We start from the raw sequence: 19675 nt of genomic DNA on the forward strand, positions 1-19675 counted from the left end.
TTGTGGTACTAAAATATTTTGTAACAATTTTTTTAATAGTTCTAGGTGAAGGTCCTGTGAGTGGAAAGAGTTTGACCTGCTTATAGAAGTGAAAAAGGCCAATGTATCTGGGACACAGTGAGGAGAAGTGATACAAAATGAAGCTAGAGAGGTAAGCAGAAGTCAAATCACAAAGGCCTCAGAGACCATGTTAAGGATTTGTCATAGCCAATAGGAAGCCATTAAAAGAATCCAAACAAATGATTTAAACAATATAAATTAAATGTTAAAAAGATAATTTTGCCTGCTGTATTTAAGAAGTCATGGTAAGTATCAAGACCCAAACATATACCATTGTATATCTCACTGGTCCTGATTTGTCCACTGGTCCTGATTTATTCAACTTCTGAGATTATCAAAGGCAAAATTCTCTCCAGCACATCTGGTAACATTCAGAGATAACTCCTCTGTATTGTACCATATTAGATTCATTTTATGACCCAATAAGAACCCCTATGCAATGAGATCATTTTTCCCATTTTTTTCTCATTCAATGAGGTCATTTTTATTCAAATTACAGTGCAGTATCCTTAGTGGAAAAGAAGACTGTTGCTACATGCTGGAGTATTATTGAATGCAGGGAGAAATGCAAAGGTTTCAAGGAGAAGCAGGTGGTTCTAAAGATGACTCATGGAGGATAAGGAGAATATAAGTCAACAAAAAGGCAGGACTGGGTATTCCAGATGAGGGGGATATGGAATATTTTTCACAAAATTGCATAAGAATCAGCATGTTCTGGGGAACGTGGGTGGCTCAGCACATTGAACACCTGACTCTTGATTTCCATTCCAGTCATGATCTCAAAGTGATCCAGCCCCCACCATGCTCAATAGGGAGTCTGTTTGAGATTCTCTCCATCTACTTTTGCCCCTCCCTTTGGCTCAGGTGCACATACTCAATCTCTCTCTCAAATAAAATCTTAAAAAAAAAAAAGAAATCAGCATGTTCCATGGGAATATTGGTTTGATCAGTACTTTAAATTCCGTTATGGAATAGTAGTAGAAACCAATGGATGAATAGCATGTGGAGAGATTAAGAAATTAATATGTTCTCCTGTGGCCAACAAAGTATAAACATTTTTAAGCAGGGCTGAGCTTTTGAACATATTTCTATTTATATTTTTTTAATGTAGTGGGAGAATAAGGAATATATTGCAGACTTTTATTCTTAACCTCTTCAAGCACCCTGCCATCCCTAGGTGCTTCCTCCACAACATACCTGCCACATTCCTACCAGATTACTGCAGCCCTTGCTCATACAACTTCACCAGCATTCTACTGCTTAAAGGGTAAAGTCCAAACTCCTTAGTACAACATTAGGACTCTCTTAGGACTCTCCAAAATTCGACCCCAACATACCTCTCCAAAAAATTTACTTTAAGGAAATTAATGCTCCCACCAAATGGCTGAAAAATAAGTCCTGAAGAGGCCACTGTATCTCCCACCTACTTTCCTTTGTTTATGCCATTCTTTCTTTCCGGAATGCGGGATTTTCTGTTTACTAGTTAGTCCTATCCAGGTTTTAAGGTCTAAAGCAAACCCCTATGTCCTCTAGGAATGCTTTTCATACCACTATAGGATCACACTGACATCATCTCTCGGAATTCAGTAATTGTTTTTGTCTCTAACCCTCCTCTGGTACTGAACACAAGCTACCCTACCAGAAGTTACCGTTTTAGGTAGAGGGTTACATACCTCTCAAGCAGGAACAAGTTAGTTTATAAAATTCTTACCATCCCCAACTGCTCCCAGCAGAGCCTTGTACACCATTATGCTCAACAAATGTTAAACACGACCAGGCCTTAGTTTGAAATCATAAACGGACTCTCCCCACCGGTAGCTTCTGATAAGTTCTCCAGTAAGGTTACTATTAGGCACACCCTCAAACGCCTAGCACACCGGTGTAGGCTTCTGGCCCTGACACACTAAGGGAAGATGGATTACTTCAGTATAAAAGACTGTCAACAACAGTCAACAACAACGTAAGTAATAATATGCGAAATCTGAATTTCAATGCAGTAAGAGAGCTAAAGTGGTGGGCTTTTAGTAAAGATTTGTAAGTAAAAAGGTTCCCAACTTGTGATGTCCTTTCTCAGAACGGAGCCGCGCAAAAGCAAAACCGCAAACAGCCATCCCAGCACCTGGAACGACGCCCCAGCAAGGCAAGCTGAGGAGGCGGGCTTTCATCACTTTGATTGGCTATCTGGAGACGCCTGCCTTTGATGATTGGTAGCTGCCGCGAAGGACGCCGGGACTGGCACGTGGTACCGGTCTTCGGAGCCAAAAGGGGACAGAGATGGCGGCGGAAGCTTCTACAACTCGATTCCCCTTGTCTTCTTATCAACAGATGGGGAGGAAGAGTCGGCCCTGGGGTACTGCTGAGATTCAGTGTACTCAGTGTGGAAGAAGGGTGTCCAGAGTTTCTGGTGAGATTGAGGGTGGTCCCTCTAGGGCCCTGCTCTGCCTTGGCCACCGGCCCTTCAAGGGCTCCATCCCAATCAGGCTGCTGGGTGCGGAGACCTGAAAGCGAGGCCCACCCGGAGGTCTGAAAGCCAAGTGAGCTGGCAATGTGGTGGGGGGGACTGGGGAATGAAGGGCGGCTGTTCAGTTGCCGCAGCAATATGGACCGTGAAAACTGTCTCCTGGGCCCACCCTCAGGGCAGCTAAGAAATCCTCTGTGGTCGGTTGATAGTGGTTCCGAGCCTCGCCAGAGCTTTCCCACCCTGCATCTGCGTCTCCCCTTTTTTCACTGATTCTGTTAGGGGATAGTGTGTGAGCTCTCTTAAGCACTATTTCGAAAACTTCCCCAGGTTCACAAGTTCATGGAAGAGTAGATGTAAAAATTTAGCCCATGGTCTCATGATCTAGAAGTAATGAAATTTAATTTTCCTTTGTAGTTTTTTTGTAGGAGTAACAGGTAGACCACTTTAAAATTCTCCTGGATTAAAAAACAGGTGTTTGGAATTGGGAGGGAGGCATTATTGCTCAATTTGGCTTAAGGCATTGTTTGGGAGACGATTTGTTTTTGTTGTGCATCTTGTGTTTTTCTTTGTACGTCAAGAGGAAAAATACACTGCACTCTTATTGATCTAATTTAGAATCTACTCAAGTGAAGACACGTTCAATTACTTTAATTTAAAATGCCTGAGAGTGCTGTCTCTGACGGAGAGGAGCTGTTGAATTTCGAACTGCAGCTGCTGAATGAAGTCTTATTACAAACCCCATGACTGTTTAATATTTATACTTTCAAAGTGAAAGTCGTTAATTTTCTCAGTCCTCCAAGATGGACCCTGTTTAAGGGACATGGACCTTTGTAGAGAAAGTTAGTTGTATTTTAGGGTGGAGAGGCAAACTTCTTCAACTCTGTTTTGTTTTGTTTTTAATCACTGCTGTTACATAGAAAATCTCCAGTGTTTGAAAGAAATAAGTTGTTTAAAACAGGACCTTTTAAAATCACTCGTTCTTCCGTATGTTTGTATTACAATGCTCAGAAATACTCCAGATGGTGTTTACTGCATAAAAAATTGTGAAAGTGCTTTGTAAGCTGTGATGCACCACAAATTAGACTTGAACAATATCAGAAAATTTATAAAGATAGAACAGTTAAACAAATTTTATTTCTTTGGTAGTATCTCCGGAATTTAAATAGAACTTTAAATTTAGCTTGGTCATAAGCAAGTTTCATATATTTCACTTGGCTTGAAAACTAAAGCTTTTTTTAGTCAAAAGGATATATTCTTATAAATCAACAAGAACACTGATTTTTTTGCCAGTAAAAGATGACTGATTTAATCTAATAGTTTTCCTTTTTTCTTGCAAAGTGTTTTTAAAATGACAGCTTTTCCAGTTACATAGCTAAAACAAATATGTTTATTAGGATAGATGTCAAATTCTGTTTAGAGCATTAAAATCTTGATATGAGGTTTTCACTCAAGATTATGGTATTTCCCTCATAAACTCTGGGTTTGTGAGAATGATCTTTATATGGGTCATGTGTGTGTAACAATAGTAGCATCTGGTTTCTGTCCTTGCCATTATCTTAGATCATTATAAGAGATGGGTATTTCCAGTGTCTCATCTGCCCTCCTTACTCCCTTCACAGGGTTGGAAATATAAATTAGTAGAGGCAATAGTATCAAGTAGAAAGAATATTGGACTTGGAAACAGAACTAGGCTGGAGTCTAGATTATACCATTTACTTAGCCAAATCACCAAAATACTTACCATTTTCTAAGTTGAATATAACCTTCCCAAGTCTGCTTAGCTGTGATATTTACAAAGATCAAATAAAGTATGTCCGAATATTTTGTATCATTATAAGATACGGCAAATTCAAAGATTATAGGTACCAAAAACTATCTAAATTAGTGCAAACTATATTACATAGTACTGCCTGGTTTTTGATCTGGTGGTGGTTTTTTTTTTTTCTGATTTACGTAGTTTCTCCTGAATTTTGTTTATTAATTCCTACATTTCGAATGAAACTTGATATCTTTTCTTGTAAATGAGCGTCCTCTTTAACTTTCCCCTCTGATTAATGTGTCATTCAATCCATTCAATTCAATTTATTCAATGCTAACAAATTGCTAAAAGTTTAACAACAGAATTTCAATAGGTCACCACCATGAACTTCAATGTGGACATGCTTTTTGTGAACTGTGCTTGTTAATAACTGAAGAATACAGCACAATTATATGCCCTGATTGTGAGGTAAGTTTTATCATCTTTCATCTTTAATACATTACAACCTAATGTTAAAGGTTAAGATGTTATAGAAAACATACTTCTAGTTGGAACCTAAAAACTTGCATTTTTGCTGCTGACAAAGAAGCTTAACAAAAGATAAGGCCTTTCTGAGTCATTTTATAATTGTTCAGAGTGATCAAAAAGAATACAGAGTTAAAGTTCTCTATTAATCAGCCTACCTATTTTTTTACTCTTTGGAGACTTCTGTGGAAAATTGCCTTTTTCTTTATTTTTATTTAAGTACATTCCTTTCAAATTCCTACCCTTCTTTACCACACCAATACCACGCAATCAAATTTTGCACTCCCCTGGCCCTCAATCTTTGTGTGTCATCAAATCTGCATTTGTAGAGATGCCATAGTTTAAAAAAGAGGAGCAAAATAGTGGCCTCAAGTTAACTTCAGAGACACTAAAAAAAATAGTTACACTGTAGACCCATGATAATGAGAACAAATCAGGATTTCAAGTAAAATTTAATGAACATCTTTGCATTTGCTACAAATACAAATGTATTCAATTTATATAGTATGTCCCTAGAAAATTGTCTTAATCTCTAAATTGTTAACATTTCCCTTGAGATAACCAGATATTGAGGATTTGTTTGTTTCCACTGGGTCAATGAGAAAAACAATACAGAGACAGGAGACCTGGAATGCAGTCCTAGTTCTATCACACTAAGCCTGAATTTCCTTATTTGTGAGATGGAAATAATACAGGCTTTTCTTTGGATTATAATAGTCAAATTTGATTATATAGAAGTTCTCTATAGGCTTAAAAACCATTAAAATAAGTGTTATAATCGGCCCGTGATTATTTAGGTGTGGATTAATTGGCTTGTGGGTTAAACATGGTAAAAATATACATACATTTATATAAATTTGTGAAGGTTTTAATTATAGCAGAAACATTTACATATTAAAAATGTCTATTTAGGAATTACATACTTTACAAATAATGATCTTTATTGTGAAAGCTATTCTTCTCCTGTTTGTTTTTTGTTTGTTTGGTTGGTTTTGGTTTTGGTTTTTTTTGGTCAGTGGGCTCCTCACATGTGGTTTGACTACATAGTTAAAGCAAAGGGGAGCCTTGTTCCTTTGGTTGTAATGGAGCATCCCTGACTAATTCTTTCTTGTGATGGGTAAAGAATAAGGGAAGGGGAATAAGCAGGCAGATGGAACTGTCTCTGCTTATACTCATCCTGTTCTAATATTCGAAAAAACAGGCAAATTTATTAGAACAGTAACTTTTCCCTTTTTTGGCAAATGATTTCATGTTCATTGGTCTTAAATCATTATACTTCTATTATTTTGGAAAACGTATACAAATGTTTATGGTATGTTTACAAATATTGGTTTTGATTTTAGGTTTGTGATAAATCTATTTTATATCATTTTGACTAGGTCTGACTTTGGAAGATCTGTGATTTTTCTTATCCTTCCCTCCTTTCTCCCATTTTCCTTGTGCTGTTAGCCCAGGGAATTGACAAAGGACTGTAATTGGATTCTTCAGATGCACTAAAGCTGGTCACTACTTTTTTAAAAAAATTGTATTTATTTGCAAGCGAGAGATAGAGAAAGCACGAGTGGGTGTGGAGAGGAAGAAGCAGCCTCCCTGCTGTGCAGGGAGCTCCACTGATGCAGGGCTTGATACCAGGACCCCTGGGATCATGACTTGAGCCCAAAGCAGATGGTTAACCAACTGAACCACCCAGGCGCCCCGGCTGATCACTTAAGGGAGTCCCTTCGAGAAACCTTTCTGAAATTGTTACCACTCTTTTATTAGTTTTCAAAATTGGGGATTTTTGCTGATATCTAATATTTATTTGGAAAAAGAAGGAATGGAAGAATCTAAATTAGTAAGAATGAATTTATAGAATATTTCAGTACTGTAGATTATTATTTTTGTATTATGTGCTCTTTTCTAAAAAGTAAGATTTAGGGGCTCCTGGGTGGCTCAGTATGTTAAGCCTCTACCTTTGGTGCAGGTTATGATCCCAGGGCCTTGGGATTAAGACCTGCATCAGGCTACCTGCTCAATGGGGAGCCTGCTTCGTCCTCTCTTTCTCTCTGCTGCTCCCCCTGTTTGTGCTCTCTCGAATAAATAAAATCTTAAAAAAAAAAAAAGAAAGTAAGATATAAATACCTATATTCACATTAGGCTTGTATTTATAATTTATCTTTAATTTTGAAGACCTACATAATGCTGTTTGTTTCAAATTTAAACCTAAATTGATTCCACTCAGGATAATGGATATACTTTTGTTCTTATTTCTGAGTTTGGGTGAATATGGATTTATCTCTTTATTTTTCGTAGTTGTATGGTTTTTGATAACATCTGTTCTGTGCTTTTGATTGATATTAATTGTTAATAATAACCATTCTGCATTTTGCACAGCAAGATGGCAGATTTTGTTCAGAGGATCATACTTAGGTATCATCCCAGAAATACTGTATTGACTTTTTGGACCTGAGTCCAAAAATATACTATATGAGGAGATAAGGATAAGTTATCTAATCAATAGATTATATATATTAAAATCCCATGTGGATTGGAAATGTTAATAATATGCAAATTAAAAATGTAAACTAGAAGAAATATAATTGTATTTTCTTGGGTGGGGAAGCCTTGTTAAACATATCACTGAAATGAGGAACCATAAAATACTGGCTAAATTTACCACACCTTTTCATTTATAGTTAACAAAAAACAAACCAAAAAACCAACCAGAAATAAAACTTAGATGACAAGCTGTGGGGGTGGGAAGAGAACCTCTATTTTGTAAATTACATGTTAATCTTTATACAATTTTAACTGAAATATTTTAAGTCAATTGTATTTAATACTTTCTTAAATTATCTGAAAGAGGTTTTCTGTATTAAATCTGTTCATAGGGGCACCTGGGTGGTTCAGTGGGTTAAGTCTCTGCCTTCGGCTCAGGTTATGATCCCAGGGTCCTGAGATTGAGCCCCACATCGGGCTCTCTGCTTAGCAGGGAATCTGCTTCCTCCTCTCTCTCTCTGCCTGCCTCTCTGTCTACTTGTGATCTCTCTGTCAAATAAATAAATAAAATCTTTTAAATAAATAAATAAATAAACAAACAAATAAATCTGTTCATAGTAACATTCATCTCTTACTATGAAATGTCAAACCAAAGGGGGATAAATGAGTCGGCATATAGAAATTAAGGATTTAGCTCCCAGTTGGGGGGTAGCATTCTTAAAAATAGCATTTTGGTCAGTGTGATGGTCAAAAGAAACACTTTACCCCAAATATCTAATAAAACTTGGATATCTTTAGTATGTTATACCTAAAACCTCGACAGAATATCCTCCCCCCGACACCAAAAAAGTACATGTAAGTGGGAGGCTGTAACATTTAGAAGTCTGCTTTATTTTTCTTAGCAACATTAATGTTAACTTATTTTCATGAGAGTGTCCTACAGTTAGTTTTTAAAAAGTTTTATGTGTGCAAATTTAAATTAAATCAATAGGTAGTACTATGTCGAAGGAAAGATGCATTTTAACTCAAAATTGAGTTCACATTTAATAATAGATAATGGATATGCCTAATGTATAGATCTTAGCTTAGTTTTTAAATATTGGCTAATATCCTACAATTACTTTTAATGTCTTCATAATAAACCATTATACATTAAGTGCTATAATTCTTTTTTCTTTTTTTTAAGATTTTATTTGAGCAAGAGGGAGTACAAGCTAGGGGGAGAGGGAGAAGCAGCTTCCCACTGAGCAGGGAGCCTGACAAAGGGCTATATCCCAGCACCCCAGGAACATGACCTGAGCCCAAGGCAGATGCTTAACCAACTGAACCACCCAGGCACCACTTTAAGTGCTATAATTATTTTCTTTAAGATTTTATTTATTTATTTGAGAGAGAGAGATCACAAGTAGGCAGAGAGGCAGGCAGAGAGAGAGGAAGGGAAGCAGGCTCCCTGCTGAGCAGAGAGCCCAATGCGGGACTCGATCCCAGGACCCTGAGATCATGACCTGAGCCGAAGGCAGCGGCTTAACCCACTGAGCCACCCAGGCGCCCTATAATTATTTTTTTAAAAGATTTTATTTATTTATTTGACAGAGAGAGACAGCGAGAGAGGGAACACAAGCAGGAGCAGTGGGACGGGGAGAAACAGGCTTCCCTCTGAGCAGGGAACCTGACGCCCTGGGCTCTATCCCAGGATTCTGGGATCATGATCTGAGCTGAAGCCAGATGCTTAATGACTGAGCCACCCAGGCACCCCAAAGTGCTATAATTCTTAACCAATCTCATTATTATAAACATATAGTTGGTTTTCAAAATTTCTCACTTTGTCTTTATATAATCTCAAAACCACTCCTACAAAAAAAATTCTATGAGCAAATTCTGTGAATTTCTAACTCCAATACAAATCCATGTTCAAATTTGTCAGATTTATGCTTAATAGTTTGCAATTTGATGGGCAAGAAGTAGATCTATCCTTTTTTATCGTTATATGTTAGTCATCACACAGTACATCATTAGTTTTTTATGTAGTGTTCCATGATTCATTGTTTTCATATAACACCCAGTGCTCCATGCAATCTGTGCCCTCCTTAACACCAACCACCAGGCTCACCCATTCCCCAAACCCCTTCCCCTCTAAAACCCTCAGTTTGTTTCTCAGAGCCCATAGTCTGTCATGGTTCACCTCCTACTCTGATTTCTCCCCCTTCATTTTTCCCTTCCTTCTCCTAATGTCCTCCATGCTATTCCTTATGTTCCACAAATAAATGAAACCATATGATATTTTATGTTCTGTGTTGACTTATTTCACTCAGCATAATATTCTCCAGTCCCATCCATATTGATGCAAAAGTTGGGTATTCATCCTTTCTGATGCCTGAGTAATATTCCTTTGTGTATATGGACCACATCTTCTTTATCCATTCTTCTTTTGAAGGGCATCTTGACTCTTTCCACAGTTTGGCTATTGTGAACATTGCTGCTGTGAACACGGGTGCATATGCCCTTCTTTTCACTATATTTGTATCTTTGGGGTAAATACCCAGTAGTGCAATTGCTGGGTCATAGGGTAGTTCTACTTTTAATTTTTTGAGGAACCTCCACACTGTTTTCCAAAGTGGCTTCACCAACTTGCATTCCCACCAGCAGTGTAACAGGATTCCTCTTTCTCCACATCCTTTCCAACATATGTTGTTTCTTGCCATGTTGATTTTTACCATTCTGACTTGTGTAAGGTGGTATCTCAATATGGTTTTGATTTGAATTTCCCTGATGGCTAATGATGATGAATACTTTTTCATGTCTGCTAGCCATTTGTATGTCTTTTTTGGAGAAGTGTCTATTCATGTCATCTGCCCATTTTTTGATGTGATTATCTGTTTTTTGGGTGTTGAGTTTGAGAAGTTCTTTATAGATCTTGGATATCACCCCTTTGTCTGTAGTGTCATTTGGAAATATCTTCTCCCATTCCTTGGGTTGCCTCTTTGTTTTGTTGACTGTTTCCATTGCTCTGCAGAAGATTTTGATCTTGACGAAGTTCCCAAAAGTTCATTTTTGCTTTTGTTTCCTTTGCCTTTGGAGATGTGTCTTGAAAGAAGTTGCTGTGGCCATGTTGAGGAGGTTACGGCCTTTGTTCTACTCTAGAATTTTGATGGATTCGTGTCTCACATCGAGGTCTTTCACCTATTTTGAGTTTATCTTTGTGTATGGTATGAGAATGGTCAAGTTTCATTCTTCTGTACATAGCTGTCCAATTTTCCCAGTACATTTATTGAAGAGACTGTCTTTTTCCATTGGATATTTTCCCCTGCTTTGTCGAAGATAAGTTAATCATGGAGTTGAGAGTCCATATCTGGGCTCTCTATTCTGTTCCATTGGTCTATGTGTCTGTCTTTGTGCCAGTATCATGCTGTCTTGGTGATCACAGCTTTGTAATAAAGCTTGAAGTCAGGCAACGTGATGCCCCCAGCTTTGTTTTTCTTTTCAACATTTCCTTGGCGATTCAGGTTTTCTGGTTCCATACAAATTTTAGAATTGTTTGTTCCAGCATTTTGAAAAATGCTGGTCGAATTTTGATCCGGATGGCATTGAACATATAGATTGCTCTGGGCAATGTAGATATTTTAACAATGTTTATTCTTCCAATCCATGAGCATAGAATGTTTTTCCATCTTTTTGTGTCTTCTTCAGTTTCTTTCATGAGTGTTTTGTAGTTCATTGAGTATAGATACTTTAGGTTTATTCCCAGGTATTTTATGGTTTTTAGTGCTATTGTGAATGGAATCAATTATCTAATTTCTCTTTCTGCAGTTACTTTGCTAGTGTATAAGAAAGCTACTGATTTCTGTGCATTGATTTTGTAACCTGCCACATTACTGAATTGCTGTATGAGTTCTAGTAGTTTGGGGGTGGAGTCTTGGCTTTTCCACATAGAGTATCATGTCATTTGGGAAGAGAGTGAGTTTGACTACTTCTTTGCCAATTTGAATACCTTTTCATTTCTTTTTCTTTTCTTTTTTTTTTGAAGGTCAAGCAGAGCTTTATTTCCCCTTTTCATTTCTTTTTGTTGTCTGATTGCTGTTGCTAGGGCTTCTAGTACTATATTGAACAGTAGTGGTGAGAGTGTGCATCCTTGTGTTCCTGGTCTCAGTGCAAAGGCTTTCAGCTTTTCCCCATTGAGAATGATATTTGCTGTGGGTTTTTCATAGATTGATTTTATGAAGTTGAGACATGTTTCCTCTATCCCTGTTCTCTGAGGAGTTTTAATTAGGAAAGGATGCTGTATTTTGTCAAATGCTTTTTCTGCATCAATTAAGAGGACCATGTGGTTCTTCTCTTTTCTCTTATTTATGTGTTCTGCCACATTGACTGATTTGCGAAACGTTGAACTACCTTGCATCCCAGGGATAAATCCTACCTGGTTGTGATGGATAATCCTTTTAATTACTCTTGGATCCTATTAGCTAGGATCTTGCTGAGAATTTTGGCATCCATATTCATCAGGGATATTGGTCTGAAATTCTTTTTGATGGGGTCTTTGCCTGGTTTGGGGATCAGGGTAATGCTGATACTCATAGAAGGAGTCTGGAAATTTTCCTTCTGTTTCTATTTTTTGAAACAGCTTCAGGAGAATAGGAGTTATTTCTTTTTTGAAAGTTTGGTAGAATTCCCCAGGGAATCCGTCCAGTCCTGGGCTCTTGTTTTTTGGGAGGTTTTTGATCACTGCTTCAATCTTGTTACTGGTTATAGGTCTATTCAGGTTATCAATTTCTTCCTGTTTCAGTCTCGGTAGTTTATAGGTTTCCAAGAATGCATCCATTTCTTCCAGGTTGCTTAATTTATTTTCATAGAGATGTTGATAATACTTTCTGATAATTATATTTATTTCCTTGGTGTTAGTTATGATCTCTCCCCTTTCATTCATAATTTTATTAATTTGGATCCTGTCTCTTTTCTTTTGGATAAGTCTGGCCAATGGTTTACCGATCTTATTAATTCTTAAAAGAACTGGCTTCTAGTTTCATTAATGTGTTCTACTGTATTTTTGGTTTCTAATTCATTGATCTCTGCTCTAATCTTAATTATTTCCAGCCTCATGCTGGGTTAGGTTTAATTTGTTGTTGACTCTCCAAATCTTTAAGGTGTAAAGATAGTTTGTGTATTTGGAATTTTTCTGTTTTTTTGAGTGAGGCTTGGATAGCTATGTATTTCCCCCTTAGGACCTCCTTTGCCATATCCCATAGGTTTTGGACCGATGTGTCTTTGTTCTTATTGGTATCCATGAATTGATTAAGTTCTTCTTTGATTTCCTGATTGGCCCAAACTTTCTTGAGCAGGATGGTCTTTAGCTTCCAAGTGTTTGAATTTCTTCCAAACTTTTTCTTGTGATTGAGTTCCAGTTTCAAAGCATTTTGGTCTGAGAATATGCAGGGAATAATCTCAGTCTTTTGGTATTGGTTGAGACCTGATTTGTGACCCAGTATGTGGACTATTCTGGAGAAAGTTCCATTTATGCTTGAGAAGAATGAGTATTCTGCTATTTTAGGGTGAAATGTTCTGTATATATATATGAGGTCCATCTGGTCCAGTGAGTCATTCAAAGCTTTTGTTTCTTTGTTGATTTTCTGCTTACTTGATCTGTCTGTTGCTGAGAGTGGAGTGTCAAGGTCTCCTACAATTAATATATTATTATCAATATGTCTATTTTAGTTAACAGTTGGCTTATGTAGTTGGCTGCTCCCATGTTAAGGGCACAGATATTTACAATTGTTAGATCTTCTTGTTGGATAGAACCTTTAAGAATGATACAGTGTCCTTCTGTATCTCTAACTATAGTCTTTAGCTTAAATCTAATTTTCTGATAACAAGAATTGCTACCCCAGTTTTCTTTTAAGGTCCATTGGCATGAAAGATAGTTCTCCATCCCTTCACTTTGTCTGGATGTATTTTTAGGTTCAAAATTAGTCTCTTGTAGACAACGTGTGGATGGGTCCTATCTTTTTATCCAATCTGCAACCCTGTGCTGTTTTATGGGAACATTTAGGCCGTTCACATTGAGAGTGATTATTGACAGGTGAGATTTGATTGTCATCATGTTGCCTGTGAAGTCCTTGTTTCTGTGGATTGTCTGTATATTTCTGTTCTATATCACTCTTGGGGTCTTTCTCCTTTTATGGGCCCCCCTTAATATTTCTTGCAGGGTTGGCTTAGTGGTCACATATTCTTTCAGTGTCTGCTGGTCCTCTAAGCTTCTTATCTTTCCATTCATTCTGAATGACAGCCTTGCCAAGTAAAGAATTCCTGGCTGCATATTCTTCTCATTTAATACTCTGAATATGTCTTGGCAGCCCTTTTTGGCTTGCAAGGTCTCTGTGGATAGGTCTGACATTATTCTGATGTTCCTTCCTCTGTATATAAGGAATCCTTCCTCCTAACTACCCTTAAAATGGTTTCCTTGGTTCTAAGATTTGCAAGTTTTACTACTACATGCCTGGGTGTTGGTCTGCCCTCATTGATCTTGTGTGTCCTCTTTGCCACTAGGACACGATTGTTTGTTTCATTTCCCAGATTAGGGAAGTTCTCAGCTTTGATTTGGTCAAATAAATCTTCTAGTTCTCTGTCTCTGTCTCTCTCTCTACCCCACCCTCTCAGGGATCCCAGTAATTATGACATTGGAACATTTCATGGCATCATTTATTTCTCTAATTCTGTTTCCATGGATTTTAAGCTGTTTGTTCCAGACCTCCTCCTGCTCTTTTTTTTCTGTCAGTTTGTCTTCAAGATCACTAATTTGTTCTTCTGACTTATTTACTCTGTTAAAGTACCTAGATTAGAATGTACCTCACTGATAGCATTTTTAAGTTCTACCAATCTGCTCTCACTTCTGCCCTTAACGAATCTATGTGCGTTGTCTTCATAACTGCTACATGGGGTCTATTTTCTGACAAATGGAGAGGCCACTGTCTCTGGGTTTTTTCTTTGTTGAGAGTTCCTCCTCCTAGTCATTCTGTTATGGTTGGGGGGTGTACAGCCAAATATATCAACCATTATCCAGGCAACGTGCACCCGGGAAGGTTCAGAGCAATCGGAATCACCAAAAATAAAAATTAAAAAAGCCAAAATGAGCCCCAAGAGCAAGATTTATAAAGTATAAAAACAAAAACAAACAGATCCAGGGAAAAAACAAAAACAAAATTTTAAAAGGGGAGGGGTGAAAGGAGGGTGGTTATAATCCCTCAATGTGGGGTGAGGGAGGGTATTTCAGTTCTTACTGGGTGTATTTTATCTTTGTTAGAGAATTCAACTTCCCAGAGATACAGGGAAATTAAAACTGGTATGTATATATGTCTCTCTCTTTCTCTCTCTCTATATATATAGAATTGAATAGGGAAAGAAGGACTACATTGAAGCTTATATCTATGTATATTTAAGAAAAGAGGGAAAAAATATAGGTATGAAAAAGTTCAAGTTAAAAAGTTACTATTGAATATGTTGTATCTAGTTGAGGGGCGCCTGGGTGGCTCAGTGGGTTAAACATCTAGTTGAAATGATAAGTAGGTTAAAAAAAAAATCATGAGAAAGAATTTAAAAAGAGAGAAATTGTATCTAAGCAATATATAGGCTGTGAGGCAATATACTATTTTCTCCCTCGTGTTGGGTTTTAAAGTTTTATGGGGCCTCTGTGGTGGTTGTCCTCTTGTTCTTTCAGCTTGTCTTTTGGGGGCAGAGCCTGCTGCGTTGTTTTTCAGTCAGTGCTGCTTGGGCGGAGTTGCCCTATCCCCTATCAGGGATGGGCTCCATGGAAACGGGTTTTTCAGGCTTTTGTTCTCTGGCAGCTTTTTGCACCTTTTCCGAGTATCAGAGCAAAGTAAACTATCCGCACCTGATCTTCACCTCAGAGAGAAGCCAGTCTGCTCCTCTCTGAATCCTCCAGAACACACAGACTCCACCTCTGCCAACACAGTTGAATACCACAGCCTCCCATAGATGGTTCACTCCCCAGGTGACACTCCCAGTGGTCGATGGAGGCCCCCAATTGTTTCTGCACCCCCGTGCCACCAAAACTGCAAGCGATACTGGTCTGGATGAGCCTGGCCCCGGCGCCTCAGTGCCTGCATTTCCTGGGACCATGGCTTCCAGTCCAAGCCAGGTCCTCTCAGCAAGAGTGGTGGCAGAGGTGGCAGCCAGCCCCAGGGACCAGTGACTCAAGTCCACACCGAGCCCTATTAGGTGCAGGCAGGGGAGCAGCTATGGCTGGTCCAGGGACCATAGGCTTAGATCCTTGCCTGAGGATGCCTGACAATTGTCTCTTAAGCCCATTTGTTCTGTTTGAGTGCTGTTATCAGTCCCTGTCTTGCAGCCACTGTTCTCCAAGCTTTTGCTGGTTCCCAAGCGCAGGACACATTTGCGCTGGGGTATTACTTTCCAGTGGCTACCTTTGGTGGCTCCCTCCCTCTTCTGTTTATTCTCAGGTATCTGTCTTTGCAATCCCAACTCCATCCTTTGTATGATGATCCTCTGCCCCCATAGAGATCCAGATGTATATAATCATATCTCAGGCTGATTTTCTGGGTTTTCAAAGTGGCTTTGTAGGTTTCTAGCTTAATTTGGGGGACCAGTTGAGATGGAGTCCCCCACTTCTCCTGAAGTAGGTACATCCTTACTTTACACTTCAATTCCTTGATTATTAGTGAAATTGAGCACTTTTATATGCTAATTTATCAGCTTCCCTCTCTTTAATAGATCCCTTCAGATCCTTTGCACATTTTCCTTTTGAATTGTCTTTTTCCTAACTTGTTAGAATACTTCATATGATAGGGATATTCATACTTTGTCCAGTATATCCTAACTATTTTCTCCCAGTCTTTCACTTTTAATTTTATTACATTTAGCCATTCAGAAATGTTTCTTTTAGTCATTTTTCCCCCCTCCTTCATGGTTTCTAAGTTTTCTTTGGTTAGGCAGACCTTCCCATCCTAGAGTTATATATGTGTTTTCTGTACTTCTACTGGGTTTAAGATTTATATATATATATATATCTATATATCTAATTTATATGGTATAACATAGGCATATAACTTTTTTCTTCAGAATGAAGAAACACTGTTTGTTGAATAATCCTATTTCATTGAAATGCCCCTTGTATTCTGTATTAAGCTCCCATACGAATGTGGCTGTATTATATTCATTTATTATGCCAGTACCCTAGCATTTTAATTACATTAGCTTTATGCTCTGGTGGGATAAATCTCTACTAAATGGTATGTTAAAATTTTTATAATTCTTGGATAGTATATTTTCCATATGAACTGTAGAATTGTGTTAATTTTTTGTATTTTACATTAGTTATATTTAGGATATTAAATTTTTGTCTAGGAGTTTGAAATGATTTTCCATTTACTCTGTTTTTGTTGTATGATCCCATAAATTACTTGGTTTTCTTTTCTTAGAACTTACATTTTTCTTACTAAATTTATTCCTAAGTATTATTTTAGGTTTTGAACATAACTGGAAATGTCATTGTGAAAATTTTACAGTAGATTTTTAAAGTCTTTTTACAAGTATATTCTGTAGAATGTGGTAGAATGAAGTGTTTTAATGTTCTATTTAAGTAATAACTGCTAGAGTAGATTTCTTAAAAAATTAAAATAGGGTAAAAACATCATACATATATAATTTTTTCTTTGAAAGAGAAGTTTACTATGAATGGCACACTAGTTTGAATTCTGGATAAACAGAATTTATGAATGACTAGTTGTTTTATTATTATTTTGTCCTAAGATTGCTACAACTGTAAATATGAGACAAGGATACTATCCAACAGATGGATGTATCAAAGAAGATTCTTTTATGGAAAAACTGCAGCCTAAAAAGTATGTTTTATGTGTACTTATTTCAGTATTTGAAGTTCAGTATATTTCTGAAAGGATAATTGTCGCATCACTGATAAAATATCATTTTTAGATAAGTGTTTCTAGCCCTTTGTTTATAGAGTACTCTTTATAAATTTTTTTAAATATAGTGGACACACTATTACATTATTTTCAGGTATACAACATAGTGATTCAGCTTCTCTATATGTTATGCTATGCTCACCACAAGTGTAGCTACCATCTGTCACCTACACTATTACAGTATCAATGATTACATTCCCTATGTTGTACTCTTTATTCCAGCGACTTTTTCATTCCATCTGGAAGCCTATATCTCCCATTATAGAGTGCTCTTTTATAATTTGTCTTAACTATTAGTGAAATGGAGACTCTAGCTCCTAAAAAAGCATTAGTTTGTCCTTATTCAATGTGGGGTGAGGGAGAATGCAAGAAAAGCTGAGAATGTCATTCTAGCAAAAGTTATTGGTGCTCGCTGAGAGTTGTGGCTTTCAAAAGGTGTTAATTCTTAAGAGTATCACAAGCATGATATAGTAGAGGACTTTAGAAAGAGGTGGTATGAGAGGTGGTTGATAAAAGGAAGAGTAATAATTTGGGAGTTCTTTTGCTCATTTTCCTTTCTTCAATAGGATTTTGTATATGTATATATTAATAAAGTTCTTTTTTCAATTAGTGAAGCAGAGATTTTTTAAAAAACATAACCCCAGCTGGAGACCAGCACCTGTGTTCTTTTTTATTGCACTTTTTTTTTTTTTAAAGATTTTATTTATTTATTTGACAGACAGAGATCACAAGTAGGCAGAGAGGCAGGCAGAGAGAGAGGGGGAAGCAGGATCCCCGCTGAGCAGAGAGCCCAATGCGGGGCTCGATCCCGGGACCCTGAGACCATGACCTGAGCAAAAGGCAGAGGCTTAACCCACTGAGCCACCCAGGCGCCCCTGCACTTATTTATGTCTCCCTCTGCTAGTCTATTAAGCCCCTGTAAGGGCATGGACCACATTTTACTGCTTTCTACATTCCTGCTGCTGGATACAGTAAACATGTAATAAATGTTTGTTAGATGAAATGCCATGATGTTTTGACATTTTTATGGTTTTTCTGAAATCATGTTTCAGTACTAGATAAATTTATATTTAGGGTTGACTATGGGATGGGATGGGATGGATTACGGTGAAAAAATAGTAAGGTTTTACTTTATAACTTCATAAGAGTTAAAGAGACTTCCAGTTAATTCATGGAGACCCTACTCAGAAGGCAATTATATTTTTGTATAATTTTGACTTTTTAGAGCATATTTAATATAGTAATAAATTACATGGGAAATAAAAGAAACACAGGAAACTTTCAAGAGCAACCTCATTTGAAACCTTTCAATTTTGTTAATGGCACCAAGCCTCAGTAAATCACCCCATTTCCTCATAACTTCTTCATTTTGCCTCCTGCAGACTGTAATTTTCACAATATCTTTCATATCCATCATTTATCTTTCATTTTTACTATCCTATTTAATTCTTACTCTTTTTTTACTACCTCCTTAACACTTCCTTACTCTTCCCTGCTCCATGCTTCTTCATTGCCTACCTAAATAAAATCCAAAAATTTTTAGACTACCATTCAGTGGCTTTTCACATTACTGATGCAGCTTCTCTGTGTGGACACACATGGGTGCTTAGACAGAAATCAAAATGGTTATAGTTATCTCTTTAGGTAGTAAGCCACTTAGTCTGGCAACTGGTTATTGACAGGACCAGTGGAGTTCAGGCTTACTGAATGCCAACCCCTATATTTGTATTCTACCGGCCATTTCCTCCATGTGTTCTGAATGAAATGATTAGAGTAAATCATTAGGAATCTTTATGGCTCCATGTGAGTCATTGGCCACAACAAATTTGAGTACCTATGGCAGTCCAGCAAATGACTTACTGGTTAAGGTAGATTTTAAACAATGAGTGGTGTGAATTGTGGGGACAAAGGTTTACCCTCTCCAAAGGAAGTGGCCCCTTTTTAGCTCTAGCTAGTTATTGCTGTGTGTTAAGACTAAACCAGTGTTGCCAATCTTCCTTTTTAGTCCCTCAAGAGAAGAGAGAGATCTGGACTTCTTTGTGAAATTTTCTAATTTTTTAAACCTTACACAAGTTAAATCTGATTATATTCTTATCTAAATATATATAATATCTAGTGTGGTTATAAAGTAAAATTTCACTTTCAGAAATAAATGAATCCATTTTAAAATACTCAAATTTTTTCCAAATTACTGTATTTTTTTTTAATTCTCCATGTCAAGTATACTTCCATTAGAAACTCCTATTCCCTAATTTCCATAGAGTTTGGTTTAAAATAGTTGTTTATGTGTTGAGGAATAAGTCTGTTTAAAAATAATGTAATTCCTTCCTGATTTATATTTTAATTTATATTTAATATTTTGAAACAGGGGGACGCCTGGGTGGCTCAGTGGGTTGAGCCTCTGCCTTCTGCTCAGTTCATGGTCTCAGGGTCCTGGGATCA

At 37.3% G+C, this 19675-nt stretch overlaps 1 protein-coding gene across 1 annotated transcript in view; it reads left to right on the plus strand.

Moving 5' to 3' along the window:
- Positions 1 to 2325: 2325 nt before the first annotated feature.
- RNF17 (ring finger protein 17) overlaps positions 2326 to 19675 on the plus strand; it is a 154793-nt gene continuing 137443 nt past the window's right edge. The window contains exons 1-3 of the mRNA XM_047722828.1: positions 2326 to 2464; positions 4654 to 4748; positions 17061 to 17152. Of these exons, the coding sequence (XP_047578784.1) occupies positions 2335 to 2464; positions 4654 to 4748; positions 17061 to 17152 (317 nt within the window). The 5' untranslated portion in view covers positions 2326 to 2334. The remainder of the gene's footprint in view (positions 2465 to 4653; positions 4749 to 17060; positions 17153 to 19675) is intronic.

Source organism: Lutra lutra, chromosome 3, assembly GCF_902655055.1.
Source record: "Lutra lutra chromosome 3, mLutLut1.2, whole genome shotgun sequence".
Classification (NCBI taxonomy): domain Eukaryota; kingdom Metazoa; phylum Chordata; class Mammalia; order Carnivora; family Mustelidae; genus Lutra; species Lutra lutra.